Source organism: Megalobrama amblycephala, linkage group LG20, assembly GCF_018812025.1.
Source record: "Megalobrama amblycephala isolate DHTTF-2021 linkage group LG20, ASM1881202v1, whole genome shotgun sequence".
NCBI lineage: Eukaryota > Metazoa > Chordata > Actinopteri > Cypriniformes > Xenocyprididae > Megalobrama > Megalobrama amblycephala.
Window position 1 is genome coordinate 15616251 of NC_063063.1, and position 14528 is coordinate 15630778.

General features: G+C 36.9%; 1 protein-coding gene across 11 annotated transcripts in view; it reads left to right on the plus strand.

The window, feature by feature from the left end:
* ablim2 (actin binding LIM protein family, member 2) overlaps positions 1-14528 on the plus strand; it is a 77893-nt gene that overhangs the window by 29652 nt on the left and 33713 nt on the right. For all 11 annotated transcript variants that reach the window (XR_007182020.1, XM_048171391.1, XM_048171392.1 and 8 more), the window contains exons 3-6: positions 7459-7642; positions 13326-13438; positions 13591-13717; positions 13972-14065. Coding sequence is in view for 10 of the 11 variants with exons in the window: in XM_048171391.1 (XP_048027348.1) it covers positions 7459-7642; positions 13326-13438; positions 13591-13717; positions 13972-14065 (518 nt within the window). In the remaining variant the exon portion in view is untranslated. The remainder of the gene's footprint in view (positions 1-7458; positions 7643-13325; positions 13439-13590; positions 13718-13971; positions 14066-14528) is intronic.

Genomic DNA, 14528 nt, shown 5'->3' on the forward strand with positions numbered 1-14528 from the left:
TTAGTTTGGGATGCTAGTAGCAGTTTTGGAGGATGGGTTCACAGAATTGTGTGTCTGATTGGTCCAGACGCTACAGCTGACATTACCCTGGATACCATAGCTCTCAATACACCACAAATTGCTGACCTGGTCACAGATGAGCGAGCAAGATGCACACCAACAATTTGTCCTCATTTGAACTCTGATATGTCTCCCATTATGTTGTGTGTATTGCAATATTTTATGTAAAGCTGTGCTATTGCTCACCTAATTCAACCTTCACACTCTGCTTTTATTGATGGAATGTAAAATCAGGGAAGATTTGCCACCAGGCCGTGCATACATAAGCATGAATCCTCCAATACTATATTGGCCAGTGTTTCAGTTTCATTGTCCAACCCCTGTATATATACACATATACATATACATATACATACACATATATATATATATATGTATATGTACAGATGATCTTTGGTGAATGAAAAAACAAGGTAAATATACTACTGGTGAAGTTTGGATTCATTAAATTAAATAATAATAAATAATACTTTTATTCATCATGAAAGCATTAAGTGACAGTAAAGACATTTTTGTTACAAAATAAATCTATTTTAAATAAAAGCTGTTCTTTTATATTTTCTATTCATCAAATAATCCTGAAAAAATAGGCTACAGTTTCCACAAAAGTATTAAGCAACTGTAATAATGATGATAAGAATAAATGTTTCTTGAGCAGCAAATCAGCATATTAGAATGATTTATTGAGTATCATGTAACACTGAAGACTGGAGTAATGATGCTGAACATTCAGCTTTGCCATCACAGTAATAAATTACATTTTAAAATATATTAAAATTGAAAACTGTTACTTAAAATGTAAGAATATTTCACAATATGTCTATTTGTAATGTATTTTTGATCAAATAAAAGCAGCCTTGGTTTTTACAAAAAATTCCTGTTATTATGGTATTGTTATCTAACATTATAGGTCATTCCAGTAATTTAAATCCACTCCATGTTATGTCATTTCACATCAGACAATATGATCATAATGGTGTGGGTATTTTGTTTCTGTTTTGCGATCTCTTTTCAAGGCCTGCAGCTGATTTGTAGTTCACATTTTACGTATCACAACAGCACTAATACCTTGCTTTAACCTAATTATGTAGTTGTTATACACACTTCACACTCACTGGACCTCAAATTAAAAGAGAATATACCCTGTATGACTTTTTAAAACAATGTTAAAAAATTCTTGATGTTTAATTGTCATAAAAAAAAAGGAAAAATAACCATAACCGATCATAATTAAACACATTTCACTTTGCTCTTTTGGAAGAGTGGTCAAACTGATTCCCTTTGTATGTATGTGTGTTTGTCTTTTTTGCTGTTGTGCAAGTATTTATTCAGTTCACTAGTTCTGTTTGGCTAGTAGCCCAGGCCTTTTATGTGAAGCAGTTTGGATTTGTCTGTGCGCTTGTTCAGAGATGTGTTTTCTTACTATATTCCATTCTCTCTGCTGTGTAAGTCAAGTAGTTACATGTCCATGTTTCCTGCATTATACTGGTGCACACTAATTTGCACTCATGTGTTAGTTATTGATCAAGTTTGTGTAATTGCAGGAAATTAGAGACACTCAGCTGCAGTTAGAACAGAACACTCTGTGCTGTATTGCAGTGAATGTTCAGGACTCTCAAGGTGAATGTCACAGCTAGAGCCAAATGAAGGTGATGATGCAGAAGTTCTACTGTTCATCAGGATGACAGGGTTGATAAATGGTTCATTGCCAAAGGTGTGTTGATACCTAACAGTGTTGTTTTCTGCATCATCTACAGGATGCAATATTGTGATACTGTGTTTATGATGAGGTTAGCTGGCTGTCTAATGCATATCACACACAAAAATGGCAATGTCTATGGAGTCAAATTAATGCCTTAAAGTTTTGCACAAAAAAAGTTTTGCAAAACAAAAAAAAGAATTGAGCAATTAAAAAAAAATTTTGCAAACAAAAACAAAGAATTGCAAAGGAAAAATAAAGTAGTGAGCAGAAAAAAATAAGTTTTGGAAACAAAAATAATAAATTGCAAAATAAAATAACGTAGTGCAAAAATAAAAATATAATCAATTACAAAAATCAATGACAGCTGTTATCCTATTTTATCTTTGCCACATATTTTTCATGCTCAAACCTACTAAATCATTTGCAACGCTCATTTTATTCTGCGTTTCAGTCAAGCGTGCGCTCACGATACCGGTTTTCCTTTGCGCTGCACTTTTCTGTGCGGTTCTCTTTATGGCACTGGTTTGACTTGGGGGTGGAGTCAAGAAACGGGGGCACACCCCCACGAAACACGTCATCGGCAGGAGACGCAGATTGGAACAGAACAGATCAAGCATAGAGACAGAGCGCATTTATTATAATCTGAAAACCACGCCCACCGGGGGAAAAACAATCCAACCGTCTCCAGGCTGCCTTCTTGTCTTTTCTGACTCGTTACAAAAAACAGAACAATGCCTAAAAGGTGCTGTGTGACAAGGTGTACAGCTAACAAGCTAAAAAAAAAACAGAAATAAGTTTTTATAAGCTGTCGACCCCAAAAAATTAATGTTTAAGGACACAAAAGTGGATACAGGCAGTGAGACAGAGCGCAACGGGTCATATTACTATAAGAAATGCATTGGAGGGGGTCGTAATCGGCGACAACATATGCTAAACAAACCAACAAAACAAACCATTCATTATTTTTAACCATGTCAAAGAATTATTTCACCTGTCGCCGATTACGTTCCCCTCCAATGCATTTCGCGGGGGCGTGCCCCCGTTTCTTGACTCCACCCCCACGTCAAACCAGTGCCATAAAGAGAACCGCACAGAAAAGTGCAGCGCAAAGGAAAACCGGTATCGTGAGCGCACGCTTGCTGAAACGCAGAATAAAATGAGCGTTGCAAATGATTTAGTGGTTCATGATTGAGCATGAAAAATATGTGGCAAAGATAAAATAGGATTACAGCTGTCATTGATTTTTGTAATTGATTATATTTTTATTTTTGCACTACTTTATTTTATTTTGCAATTTATTATTTTTGTTTGCAAAACTTATTTTTTTTCCGCTCAATACTTTATTTTTCCTTTGCAATTCTTTATTTTTGTTTGCAAAACATTTTTTATTGCTCAGTTCTTTTCTGTGTTTTGCAAATCTTTATTTTTGTGCAAAACTTTAAGGCATTAATTTGACTCCATAAATGGCTTATAGTTCTAATAGTTCCAATCTCATTGATTGGGTCAATGAATATGTTTACATGTGCACCAATAATGCGATTATTTCTCATAATCAGAGTACGGTCTTAATCGCCGTTACATGACATGAGCAGAAGTCTTCACTCCAGTTTACATGCAGTTTTCATTACTCTAATTATTCACTAATAAATTTGGTTAAACCACACTCTGATAGGCATACAGTATGCATGCTACCGGCCATTGTTTTTATCTACTTACATCAATTTAAAAATCCATTTTATGAATGTACTGGATATTGCGCTGTGATGAACATCGCAATACCAGGTTTGCCTTCGCTACCGTCAAGTTCTTTGCACCGTCTGGATGAAGATACAAGGCAGAGACTGCACAGCAAGTTGTGTTGACAGAGTTTAGCGATTTGGTGTTAATAATAATAATGTTAATAATACAAGTTAATAATAATGGAATGGTTAAGCAACAAGAACAGTTTAGCCCAATGGTGGAAAAGTGACTTATGTAAACTCATAAATCATTGTCTACAGTGTACTAAATATGACATGTTTAACTTTTGTTCTAATTTGTTCTAAGGCAGATGTGACATCAGTAGCCTGTCTCCTGGATTATTGTTGAAAGTTTGATCTCAGGCTGTGAAAATGCAACCCCCCTCATGTAGAGGAACAGCAGACCCTCTCCAGCCAGCCAACTCCCTGAAAGCATGCAAACCAGCGCCATTTTAGATTGCCAGAGAATTCAGTTGGAACACTAGAGCTAGCTAGTGTTGGCTTAGACGGTGTGTAGAGGGGTTATATTACCCTTCAGGAATAAAATGCTTCCCTCTGTTGATGTGAGTCCTGCCAATTACATGTCACTGGTGCTAGCTTTCGCAATTCCTTGGCCTTGAGGAAAGAGATTTACCCTTGCAGTTCCACTGATAGCTTTAACTCTTTCACCGATAGCTTCCCAGATTGTTGTGTCCATCTTTGATTTTCAGTGTCTCAGGTAAGAAATGTGTGCAAAGGAATTGCTTTTTCACGATAGCTTCAGTGTAACCCGTTTTACAATCTTGTTTACTTGCTCTTCTTGCATTGCAAAGTTTAGGTTTCAGAGAGTCAGACATGTTGAGAATGTCTATCTAGAGATTTGATTTCGAGTCTAATATCAATATACTCAAGTTTCCATGTTCACCCACCCTCCTGATTACTCTTGTTTGCTCTCCTTCCCTATTCTATAGTCTGCTTATCTTCCTCCGCCATCATTTTTCCATGTTCCATTTCTTCTAACCCAACCCATCCCCTTTTTAGTGCTGTTTGTATAACCTCCTCAGCTGTTCTATTTTTTATTTCATGTTGTCTAATTAATCCGCTCTTTTGTAAGCCAAAATCATGCTTTCCGTATCTAGAAGCTTCCAGCTTTTCAGTCATCATACAGCAGGTGTGACATTCATGCGGGAGCTCAAGCACCCAAAGTGTTAATTCCCAAGGTGATGATGGGGTGTCCATCTGGAGCTCTTAACCCCAGGGAGGGCTGTTCCTGGAATTGTTCTGGTGTTTTGGATGAAAACATCCTCTAGATTAACTAGCATTATAACTTAAACACTTTCAGCTCAGTAAGGACTGTGGCATGTGTTTGATTGTGAGAGCAGTGTTGCTTGCAGACATTCCTTGCTCCTCTTATTCAGGTGTTGTTTTCTGTCTGCAGCTGAGCTAAATATACTGGCAGGGTGAAAGACACACCCTGCCCAATGTTGAGGGCTTCTTATCACTGCAGGGTTTGGGTTACATACTCAAATAGTTGATGGGCAAAAGAGTGGAGGTTTTCAAACTGGGGTCCAAGGACCTCCAGGGGGCTGCAAGGGGATGCTTGGGAGATTGTACTAAATGTATTTTTAAGGCTGTCAATGTTAATGTATTAAGATATTGATTAAATGTTTAATGCAATAATTAAACACTTTTATTACCATTTCATTCTGCTGTCTTAAAACTGGACCAATCACAACTATTTACTCTATTGACTGTCCTAGATTAGTAACTAGCATAATTAGTCAGAAATCATTTTTTAGTTATACGTTTATACAAAAGAGAATCGACTGTCAACTTAAAGGGTTAGTTCACCCAAAAATGAAAATTCTGTCATTATTTACTCACCCTCATGTAGGTGCACACCCGTAAGACCTTCATTCATCTTCGGAACACAAATAAGATATTTTTGATAAAATCCGATGGCTCAGTGAGGCCTCCATTGCCAACAAGACAATTAACACTTTCAATGCCCAGAAAGGTGCTAAAGACATATTTAAAACAGTTCATGTGACTACAGTGGTTCAACCTTAATGTTATGAAGTGATGAGAATACTTTTTGTGCGCCAAAAAACAAAATAACGAATTTATTCAACAATATCTAGTGATGGCCGATTTCAAAACACTGCTTTATGAAGCTTTGAAGCTTCACAAATCTTTTGTTTCGAATCATATCAAACTGCCAAAGTCACAGGATTTCAGTAAACAAGGCTTCATTACGTCATATGTGTTTCGAAATTTCAATGGTTCACCACTGGGGGGGTGTGACTTTGGCAGTTGAATATACACTCCGAACCACTGATTTGAAACAAAAGATTCGTAAAGCTTCAAAGCTTCATGAATCAGTGTTTTGAAATCGTCCATCACTAGATATTGTTGATTAAAGTCGTTATTTTGTTTTTTGGCACACAAAAAAATATTCTCGTTGCTTCATAACTTTAAGGTTGAACCACTGTAATCACAGTAGCTTTCTGGGCATTTAAAATGCAGTCTTGCCCTGGGTGTGTGCTTCCCTCTTATCTTACAGGTTATCTTTGAGACAGTTTGTGCTTTTAGGAGGAAGTTTTAATATGTTTGGAACAGAACACATTGTCACACACAATCTGCTAGCTAACCTAGCTAACCTTCCATATCACAGACGCCAACCAATCACTCTTGAGCAGATGCGGAAAATATGTCTGCTATTTCCTGACCAACATTCCTATGTTATTGTTTAGATTTTTACTATGAGCGGAACATTAGAATGCATTGTGTTGTGCTAACACGCAAATTAGTACACGCATTAGTATATGTGTACGCATTTGTGTGTGTGTGAAAGAGAGCAAGAGGGAGAGCTCTTGTTTTCTGAGTGCTAAAGCTGTTAAGCTCTTATGTAATAACCAAGTGAGGTCATATAAAATGGGATCTTACGGAGGATAGTGGATGACTGTTAGATGCTCTGAGAGAATAGGATGCATATTATAGTACTGGTATTTCACTGTAGCATTTTTACAGTCTTTTACCGTTAACATTACAATAGCAGACAAATACAAGGACCGAAGAAAGAGGTACATTTCTTTTGATTATTCAGAATGAGAAATCTCAGCTCTGGACAAACAGAAAGAAAAGCCATGGGAGAGAAGGAAATTCCACAGTTATCATTTACCTCAGAGGAGGTGGAAAATGGATCGGCTCTAAGAATGATGTCATCGGAGCATGTCTGTGTGTATTATGTTCCTGATGTGGTTCCTGTTTTAGTGGAAAAAGGACTGTGAGAAAAGGAAAGAGAGCGCAGGGAGAGATGGAGAGAGTCAATGAGGGAGAGGGGAAAATTAGGGGAAGGTTGTGTTTCATTTTGTTTTGTCCTGTCCACTCATGCACCTGCCCAGTCTTCAGTCTCCATGTGCCTTGATGATGTCATGGTGTGCTGATACTGATTATACACACACAACAATTACTCTACTCACATAAACTAAAGGACACACACCCAAATGTGTGATTTGTGTAGTCATTATGTATTTTTATTGACAACTAGGATTGTCATAATGATACTAGTGAAATATAATGATTCTCAATGCTATTTTCATTAACATATGCTATTGAATACAATTCTCCATTTAAAAAGATAAATATTAAAAAATAATTGAGCCAATGATGTTTTCTATTAAATAATCCTAAATATTTTTAGTTAATATTTTTAATTAAATAATTATTTAACTGAATGATTTGCTTTTTGCTTGTCAATATTGTATATTAGCTTATTAGAGGACATTCCAGTTTAAAAACTTGCAAATGGCTATCAGTGACAGTACACAGAAGCACCAACAGGTTTCAGTGCCATATATCCCAATCTGAAAGATCTTTTCAGGTTTTTCACATATTCAGTTGACTTGAGTGAATGACAAATTCTGGGCAATTTATGTTATCAATAATGATTAACTCTCTCTCTCTCTTTTTCTGCAGTTTGTGGAAGTGACTTGGCTCAGGGAGGGTTTTTTGTGCGGCAAGGCGAGTATATCTGCACTTTGGATTATCAGCGACTCTATGGCACCCGCTGCTTCAGTTGTGAAGAGTTCATTGAAGGGGAAGTTGTGTCCGCCCTGGGCAAGACATACCATCCACGCTGCTTTGTCTGTGCCGTCTGCAAGTAAGACTCGCATGCAAAAACACTAGCGTACATTCACTATTAATACTTTTAATAGTTTGGGTAGGGCTGGACAATAATTCAATATAAATATATATCGCGATATAATTTTTTTCGATAACGGTGATATGATTTTTAAACACATTTCCGGTACTTCGATATATACATTACAGCATTTCTCACTGACTTGAGGCGCAGCCGTTAGAAAGAGCAGAACGCGATTGGCTATTTGCGTGACGACGTACAACACAGAGACACGCAGCCACCAGCCAGTGCTCAGCAGTTGTACGCTAAGATCAAACGCGAACACGGCAAGTTTTACAAAATGAGTACCCCTGATGCAAATGCGACGGAACAAGCTTCCACAAGTAAGGAAAAACTTGAGAAAGCAGAAGAAATAGTTGACAAGAGAGGAAAGACCAATTCAGTGGTGTGGAAGTGGTTCGGATATGCAAGATCTGATAAACTTCAGGTTTCAGTGTGTTGCAAAATGTGTCAGAGAATGGTGCCGACTAGCAGCGGGAACACATCAAATCTGTTCCACCATCTGAAGCAGTTCCACCCGATTGAATATTCCGAGAGTCAGAAGATAAAGCAGCATAGAAATTTAACTGTCCTTGTAACATCCCCCCACTCCCCACACCAGCGGTGTCAAAAGTAAAACCCTTGCAGCAATCGCAGATCGCTGCATTCATGCCTTATGACAAACAGTGTAAACGTCATCAACACTCAACAACGTCCCAGCCCCAGCAATGTGTTTTTGTTGTTTCTCACTCTTTTTTTCTGTTTTTACTGTTCACAATCTTTATCTTGGCTGAAGCACTTTTGTTTTAATCTATATTAAAATCGGCCTACGTTATAGTTTAATGTTAAAGATGTTAATATTACTAAAGTGAGTGAGTCTTATGTTTATTTTTATGTTTGTATGAAGGCTAAATACAAATAAAAGCTGAACATAAATTTATTTGTACTGTTTTTATTTATAAAATATTATATAGTTTTATAGGAAGAGATTTCATAGATTTGGCAAATTCATTTTTCAGACGTTTGTAGGTACAGACGTTGTGGCCGTTCTTGGCAGTTTTTCTGAGGCTATTATATAGTTCATATCGATATCGGAATTACATCGTATCGACCGAAATTAAGAATTATATTGTGATATAAATTTTGGTCATATTGTCCAACCCTAAGTTTGGGTAAGGTAACAGTAACCAGACTTCAAAATGGTATTTTTCTATATCAAATTTATCAATAAAGTAATAATAAATAATAAAAATATAATAAAATAATAAAGATAATATAGATATAGATCAAAGGTGGCATGAATGCATTTAAACTCTAATTACAATTGCATAAATAATGCCATGAGATAAATGGCTTTTAAATGGGTTTTAAAGGGACAGTACACACAAAAATGAAAATTTTATCAGCATTTACTCACCCTGATGTTGTTTCAAACATGTATGGCTTTCTTTCTTCTGTGGAATATAAAAGATAATTTGAGAAATGTCTCAGTATTTTGATTTGTTCATACAATGGAAGTAAATGGTAACCAAAACAGTTTGGTTCCCAACATATCTTATTTTATGCTCCACAAAGAAGTCATACAGGTTTTATTTATTTTTTTATTTTTTTTATGAAATTATACTCTAAATGAGAAACTAAAACTGCCAATAGGTGGGGCAAATGTCTAAATGAGTAAGTCATTTGCTACGTCCGAAATCGCATACTCCCTTGAGTATATGCTTATTTTGAATAAGTTCTTTGCAAGTGTTAAAAAGTGTGAATGTAGTTTGGACGTACTATATTCTCCATGTTGTCATTATCATGTGACCCACCAGTGTCAGTTGCGTTGCTTCACTGCCATTCACATATCCTCTCCCATGGCCTCATGGGATAGCAAAATGTCCGTTGTATGCACAATCTTGCTGGAAGAAGTTGGTCATCCAGGTATTTTTTGCCTACTCTTTTATGAGTACTGTGAATTCGGACATACTTCTTTTGTCACACACTATTTTTCACCTACCATATAGTAGGAAAGAATGTGATTTCAGAAGAAGCCAGTGAGTCATTCATTCGTTCGATGCAAACAGCTGATTCATTCTGGAATGAAGTAAATGGCTCTTTAAATGAATGGGCCATTGAATCATTGGTTCATCTAATTAGTTGAAAACGCGGATTCATTCAGTAATTAAATGCCATTCTATAAAATATAACACAATATTAACTTCTTGTTTATTGAACTGTTTTATAAAATCAATATCACATTTGCACTCAAGCTATTCGGGACAAAGAGCACGTTTGATACTCGTTACTCGTTATTTCTTAACTATATCGTCATATGATAAATATATAATTTCTAAATGATCTGCCACTGACTGCATGTGTGAGTGAATTTTATGGGAAGGCAGTCTTGGTACAGAGGGAGGGGAAGGAAAGGGCACCCATCAGCTTTCAGTAAGAATGTTAAGTGTATGCTCCGCTCCCAGGCCACTTATTTCCAGAGTGGTGTAGGGTGTCCCTCAGTCTCTGAATGGATGTTGTGTATGTGTATGCGACATGTTGCTCAGGACGAGTCCCTCCTACATTTCCATAGCGATGCCCATGTTTCTGTGGACACGGTGTACCCAATTGGTATCTTGGGTGCGATTGGATCTTAAATCACCTCGTAAACATCTCATTTGTAGTTACTCTGGATGACTCTATCCAGCCTATTCCAACACATAGTGTTTCTCTGTTTGCCAGTTAGAAATTATTGTTACTGCTATTATTATAACTTTAATGGCAAGCTAGTAGGTGTGAACAGAGGTCTGCAAAATAGCTCTTTCTCTTTAATGATGACATTTTTTTACTAAGTAAATTGGGCCAACAACCACAGGAACAGAGTATTCATTGTTATACCAAGAAAAACAGACAACCAACATTCATCACAAAGAGTTTGGCATAACATTGCCTGGCTAACACATCAGGTTTAAATTTGAAATCAGGCAATGGTGTGTTAATAGGACTTGGACATTGACTCTTCCATTGGGTGATGAGAGCAAGAGAGCTGATGATCAACATACCGTGATATCATCAGCTTTCATACTGAACTATCAGCCAGATATGATTGAATCTGTGCCATCAAGCCTGTCTAATGATGGCATGCTTCACTCAACCTAGAGGTCTTATCCTGCTCTATTCTTTGTAGCACAGATGTAATAATGGTTGGCTGGTTCACATAAAGCTTGTGGAACACAAATGAGATGTTAGGTTGAATATTTAAGATGTTTATTTGCGTACACTGTAAATAGTAAGACTACTAAGACTACTGCTATTAAGCATGTTACTATGTACATGCCAGGGCAGGGTACAAACATATCTTAGTACAAACATATATGCTAATGTTTCTGGTTTTAATATTCTTACTTAATTTAATTAAGTTTTAGCTACACAATGTATTTGAATAGTTTATACTGTAGTTATTTAATATAGATATTTAAAAATGTACAATAAAACTGATTGTGCTTTCAGGCTTTAAAAATGACAAAAGAGCACTATAAATGTAGTCCAAAAGTATGTGACTTTATATGTGATACTATATGCTTCTGAATGATTGTTTTGAGTGAAGAACAGTCTGAAATTTAAGTAATTATTCACCCTCCCCACAGCTATTAAATCTCTTTTATGTTTGTATATATTACAATATTGTATGCAGAGACCTGTTGCAGCAGGTCTGACACCAATAATGTTTGTTATGTGTATGATAACTGGTTGTGATGTGGCAGTTTGAATATGCAAATGTTCAAATAAGTTACAGTAGACCTATTTTTCATTAAAACAGCAACTGGTACAGGTTTAGAGGACTTGAAATGTAGTGCACATGTGTTTTTGCTTTCTTTTATGCTGTTTTTTTGTAACTTTTAAAGCTTGACAGCATCTGTCCCCATTGCTTTTCGTTGAATGGAAAACAAAACTTCTCCTTGTGAAAACAGAATTTATTATTATTATTATTAAAGATGCCATCGAACGTTTTTTTACAAGATGTAATATAAGTCTAAGGTGTCCCCTGAATGTGTCTGTGAAGTTGCAGCTCAAAATACCCCATAGATTTTTTTAAATTAATTTTTTTAACTGCCTATTTTGAGGCATAATTAGAAATGCACAGATTCAGGCTGCGGTCCCTTTAATTGCTTGCGCTCTCAACCCCCTCCCGAGCTCTCGACTCTATCATTGCATAAACAAAGTTCACACAGCTAATATAACACTCAAAATGGATCTTTACAAAGTGTTCGTCATGCAGCATGTCTAATTGCGTAAGTATAGTATTTATTTGGATGTTTACATTTGATTCTGAATGAGTTTGATAGTGCTCCGTGGCTAACAGCTAATGCTACACTGTTGGAGAGATTTATAAAGAATGAAGTTGTGTTTATTCATTATACAGACTGCAAGTGTTTAAAAATGAAAATAGCGACGGCTCTCGTCTCCGTGAATACAGTAAGAAACGATGGTAACTTTAACCACATTTAACAGCACATTAGCAACATGCTAACGAAACATTTAGTAAGACAATTTACAAATATCACTAAAAATATCATGTAATCATGGATCATGTCAGTTATTATCGCTCCATCTGCCATTTTTCGCTATTGTCCGTGCTTGCTTACCTAGTCTGATGATTCAGCTGTGCACAGATCCAGACGTTAATACTGCCTGCCCTTGTGTAATGCCTCGATCATGGGCTGGCATATGCAAATATTGGGGGCGTACATATTAATGATCCCGACTGTTACGTAACAGTTGGTGTTATGTTGAGATTTGCCTGTTTTTCGGAGGTCTTTTAACAAATGAGATTTATATAAGGAGGAAACAATGGAGTTTGAAACTCACTGTATGTCATTTCCATGTACTGAACTCTTGTTATTCAACTATGCCGAGGTAAATTCAATTTTCAATTCGATGGCACCTTTAAAGGGTTAGTTCACCCAAAAATGAAAGTTATGTCATTAACCTTCGTTCATCTTTGGAACACAAATGAAGATGTTTTTAATAAAAATCTAAGAGCTTTCTGTCCCTCCATAAAGACATTATCTTTGGATAATATTTTTTTTGTAAATAAAGTGGTAAATTATGCTTTTTTGTGTTGCTTCATAAAATTGAGGTTAAACTATGGAGTCACATGGAGTACTTTAATGATGCCTTTCCTACTTTTCTGGACCTTGAAAGCGGTAGTTGCATTGGATCTCTATGGAGGGACAGAAACCTCTCGGATTTCATTAAAAATAACTTCATATGTGTTCCAAAGATGAACGAAGGTTTCACGGATGTGGATCCGGATGAATGTCTTACAGATTTTTGGGTGAACTAAACCTTTAAATGAAATTTCGGGCAAACTGTCTATCCCTTTAAGAATGCATCTGCCTTTGCTTATGCTGAGTTATTTGATTGATTTTAAAAGATTAACACAGCAGTAAAAGTCTCATGAACTAAAGGGAATTTCTCGCAATGTTTGCCAACTGCAAATATGGTAAAATATTTAGTTTTGTCACCCTGTTGTGCGTTTTTTAACATATATAATGTAGTGCCCTTACATCTGAACATAAATAGTTTGCTTTTAGCTAGTTTAAAGTTCATCCTCATAGGAAAATGACTTTATAAACTTGGTGAATGATGAGGTGACTGATTGTGTGTGCTTTTCTGGCAGGCAGCCGTTTCCAGCTGGGGACCGCGTGACGTTTAATGGAAAGGAGTGCATTTGTGAGAAATGCACTCAGCCTGTGCCAGTCAACAGCACGGCCCCCCCACAGGCTGTGTACAGTGAGTTCTCTGTTTTTTTGCATTGCTATCTGTTTCCATTATGTTATTCTCTCACTCTTACACACTCATTCATTTCCTAAATGTTTGCAATGACAGCTCTCTTTGCCATTTCATTAGTACTACACTACACCTTTGTCTCGCTCAATCTGCAGATTGCTGTGGCTGTGGAAAGGAGTTTAAAAATGAGCAGTCTCTGGTGGCGTTGGACAAGCACTGGCACCTTGGCTGCTTCAAGTGCAAAGTGTGCAATAAAGTGCTTAATGCAGAATATATCAGCAAGTTAGTCCCACTCTTCCTGTTATGTGTGCGTGAATGTGTAGATGTGTGCTTGTGTGTGTTTTAGCAATCGTAATAATGTGATACAGTGATCTGAAAGCCTGCTGAACCCTCTGGAGTGACTCAGTGTTATTGATGTGCTCTAATATGAAAGAACAGTGTGGGAATTGTCAAGGCCAGAGACCAAACAGAGACTTGTCACCATCTTTGAGTTCAAGTGAATTACATCTACTGTAATGTGTGTTGATATTCTGTAGGGATGGGATCCCATACTGTGAGGCAGACTACCACGCCATGTTCGGCATCCAGTGTGAAACCTGCAAGAAATACATCACCGGAAAAGTACTTGAGGTTTGAAGATATCTTTACTATTTGGCTGTGGTCCCTTAAAGGGATAGTTCACCCAAAAATGAAAATGTGATGTTTATCTGTTTACCCCCAGCGCATCCAAGATGTAGGTGACTTAGTTTCTTCAGTAGAACACAAATGATGATTTTTAACTCCAACCGTTGCCGTCTGTCAGCCGTATAATGTGGGTCAATGGGAACTTCTTTTATAAGAGTAAATAAATCTAAAATATATCATTTTTTACCTCTAATACACCGCTATGTCCAACTGCGTTCAGCATTCGCTTAGCAAGGTCTGATCGCGCTCTGACAGCAGAAGCGATGTCTAGCACTCATTGAAGTATACGTGCGAGACATCACTGCCGTTGTCAGAGCGCGATCAGACCTCACTAACCGAGTGCTGAACGCGGTTGGACATAGTGGTGTATTAGAGGTAAAAAATGATATAAATACTGTTCGGTTTCTCG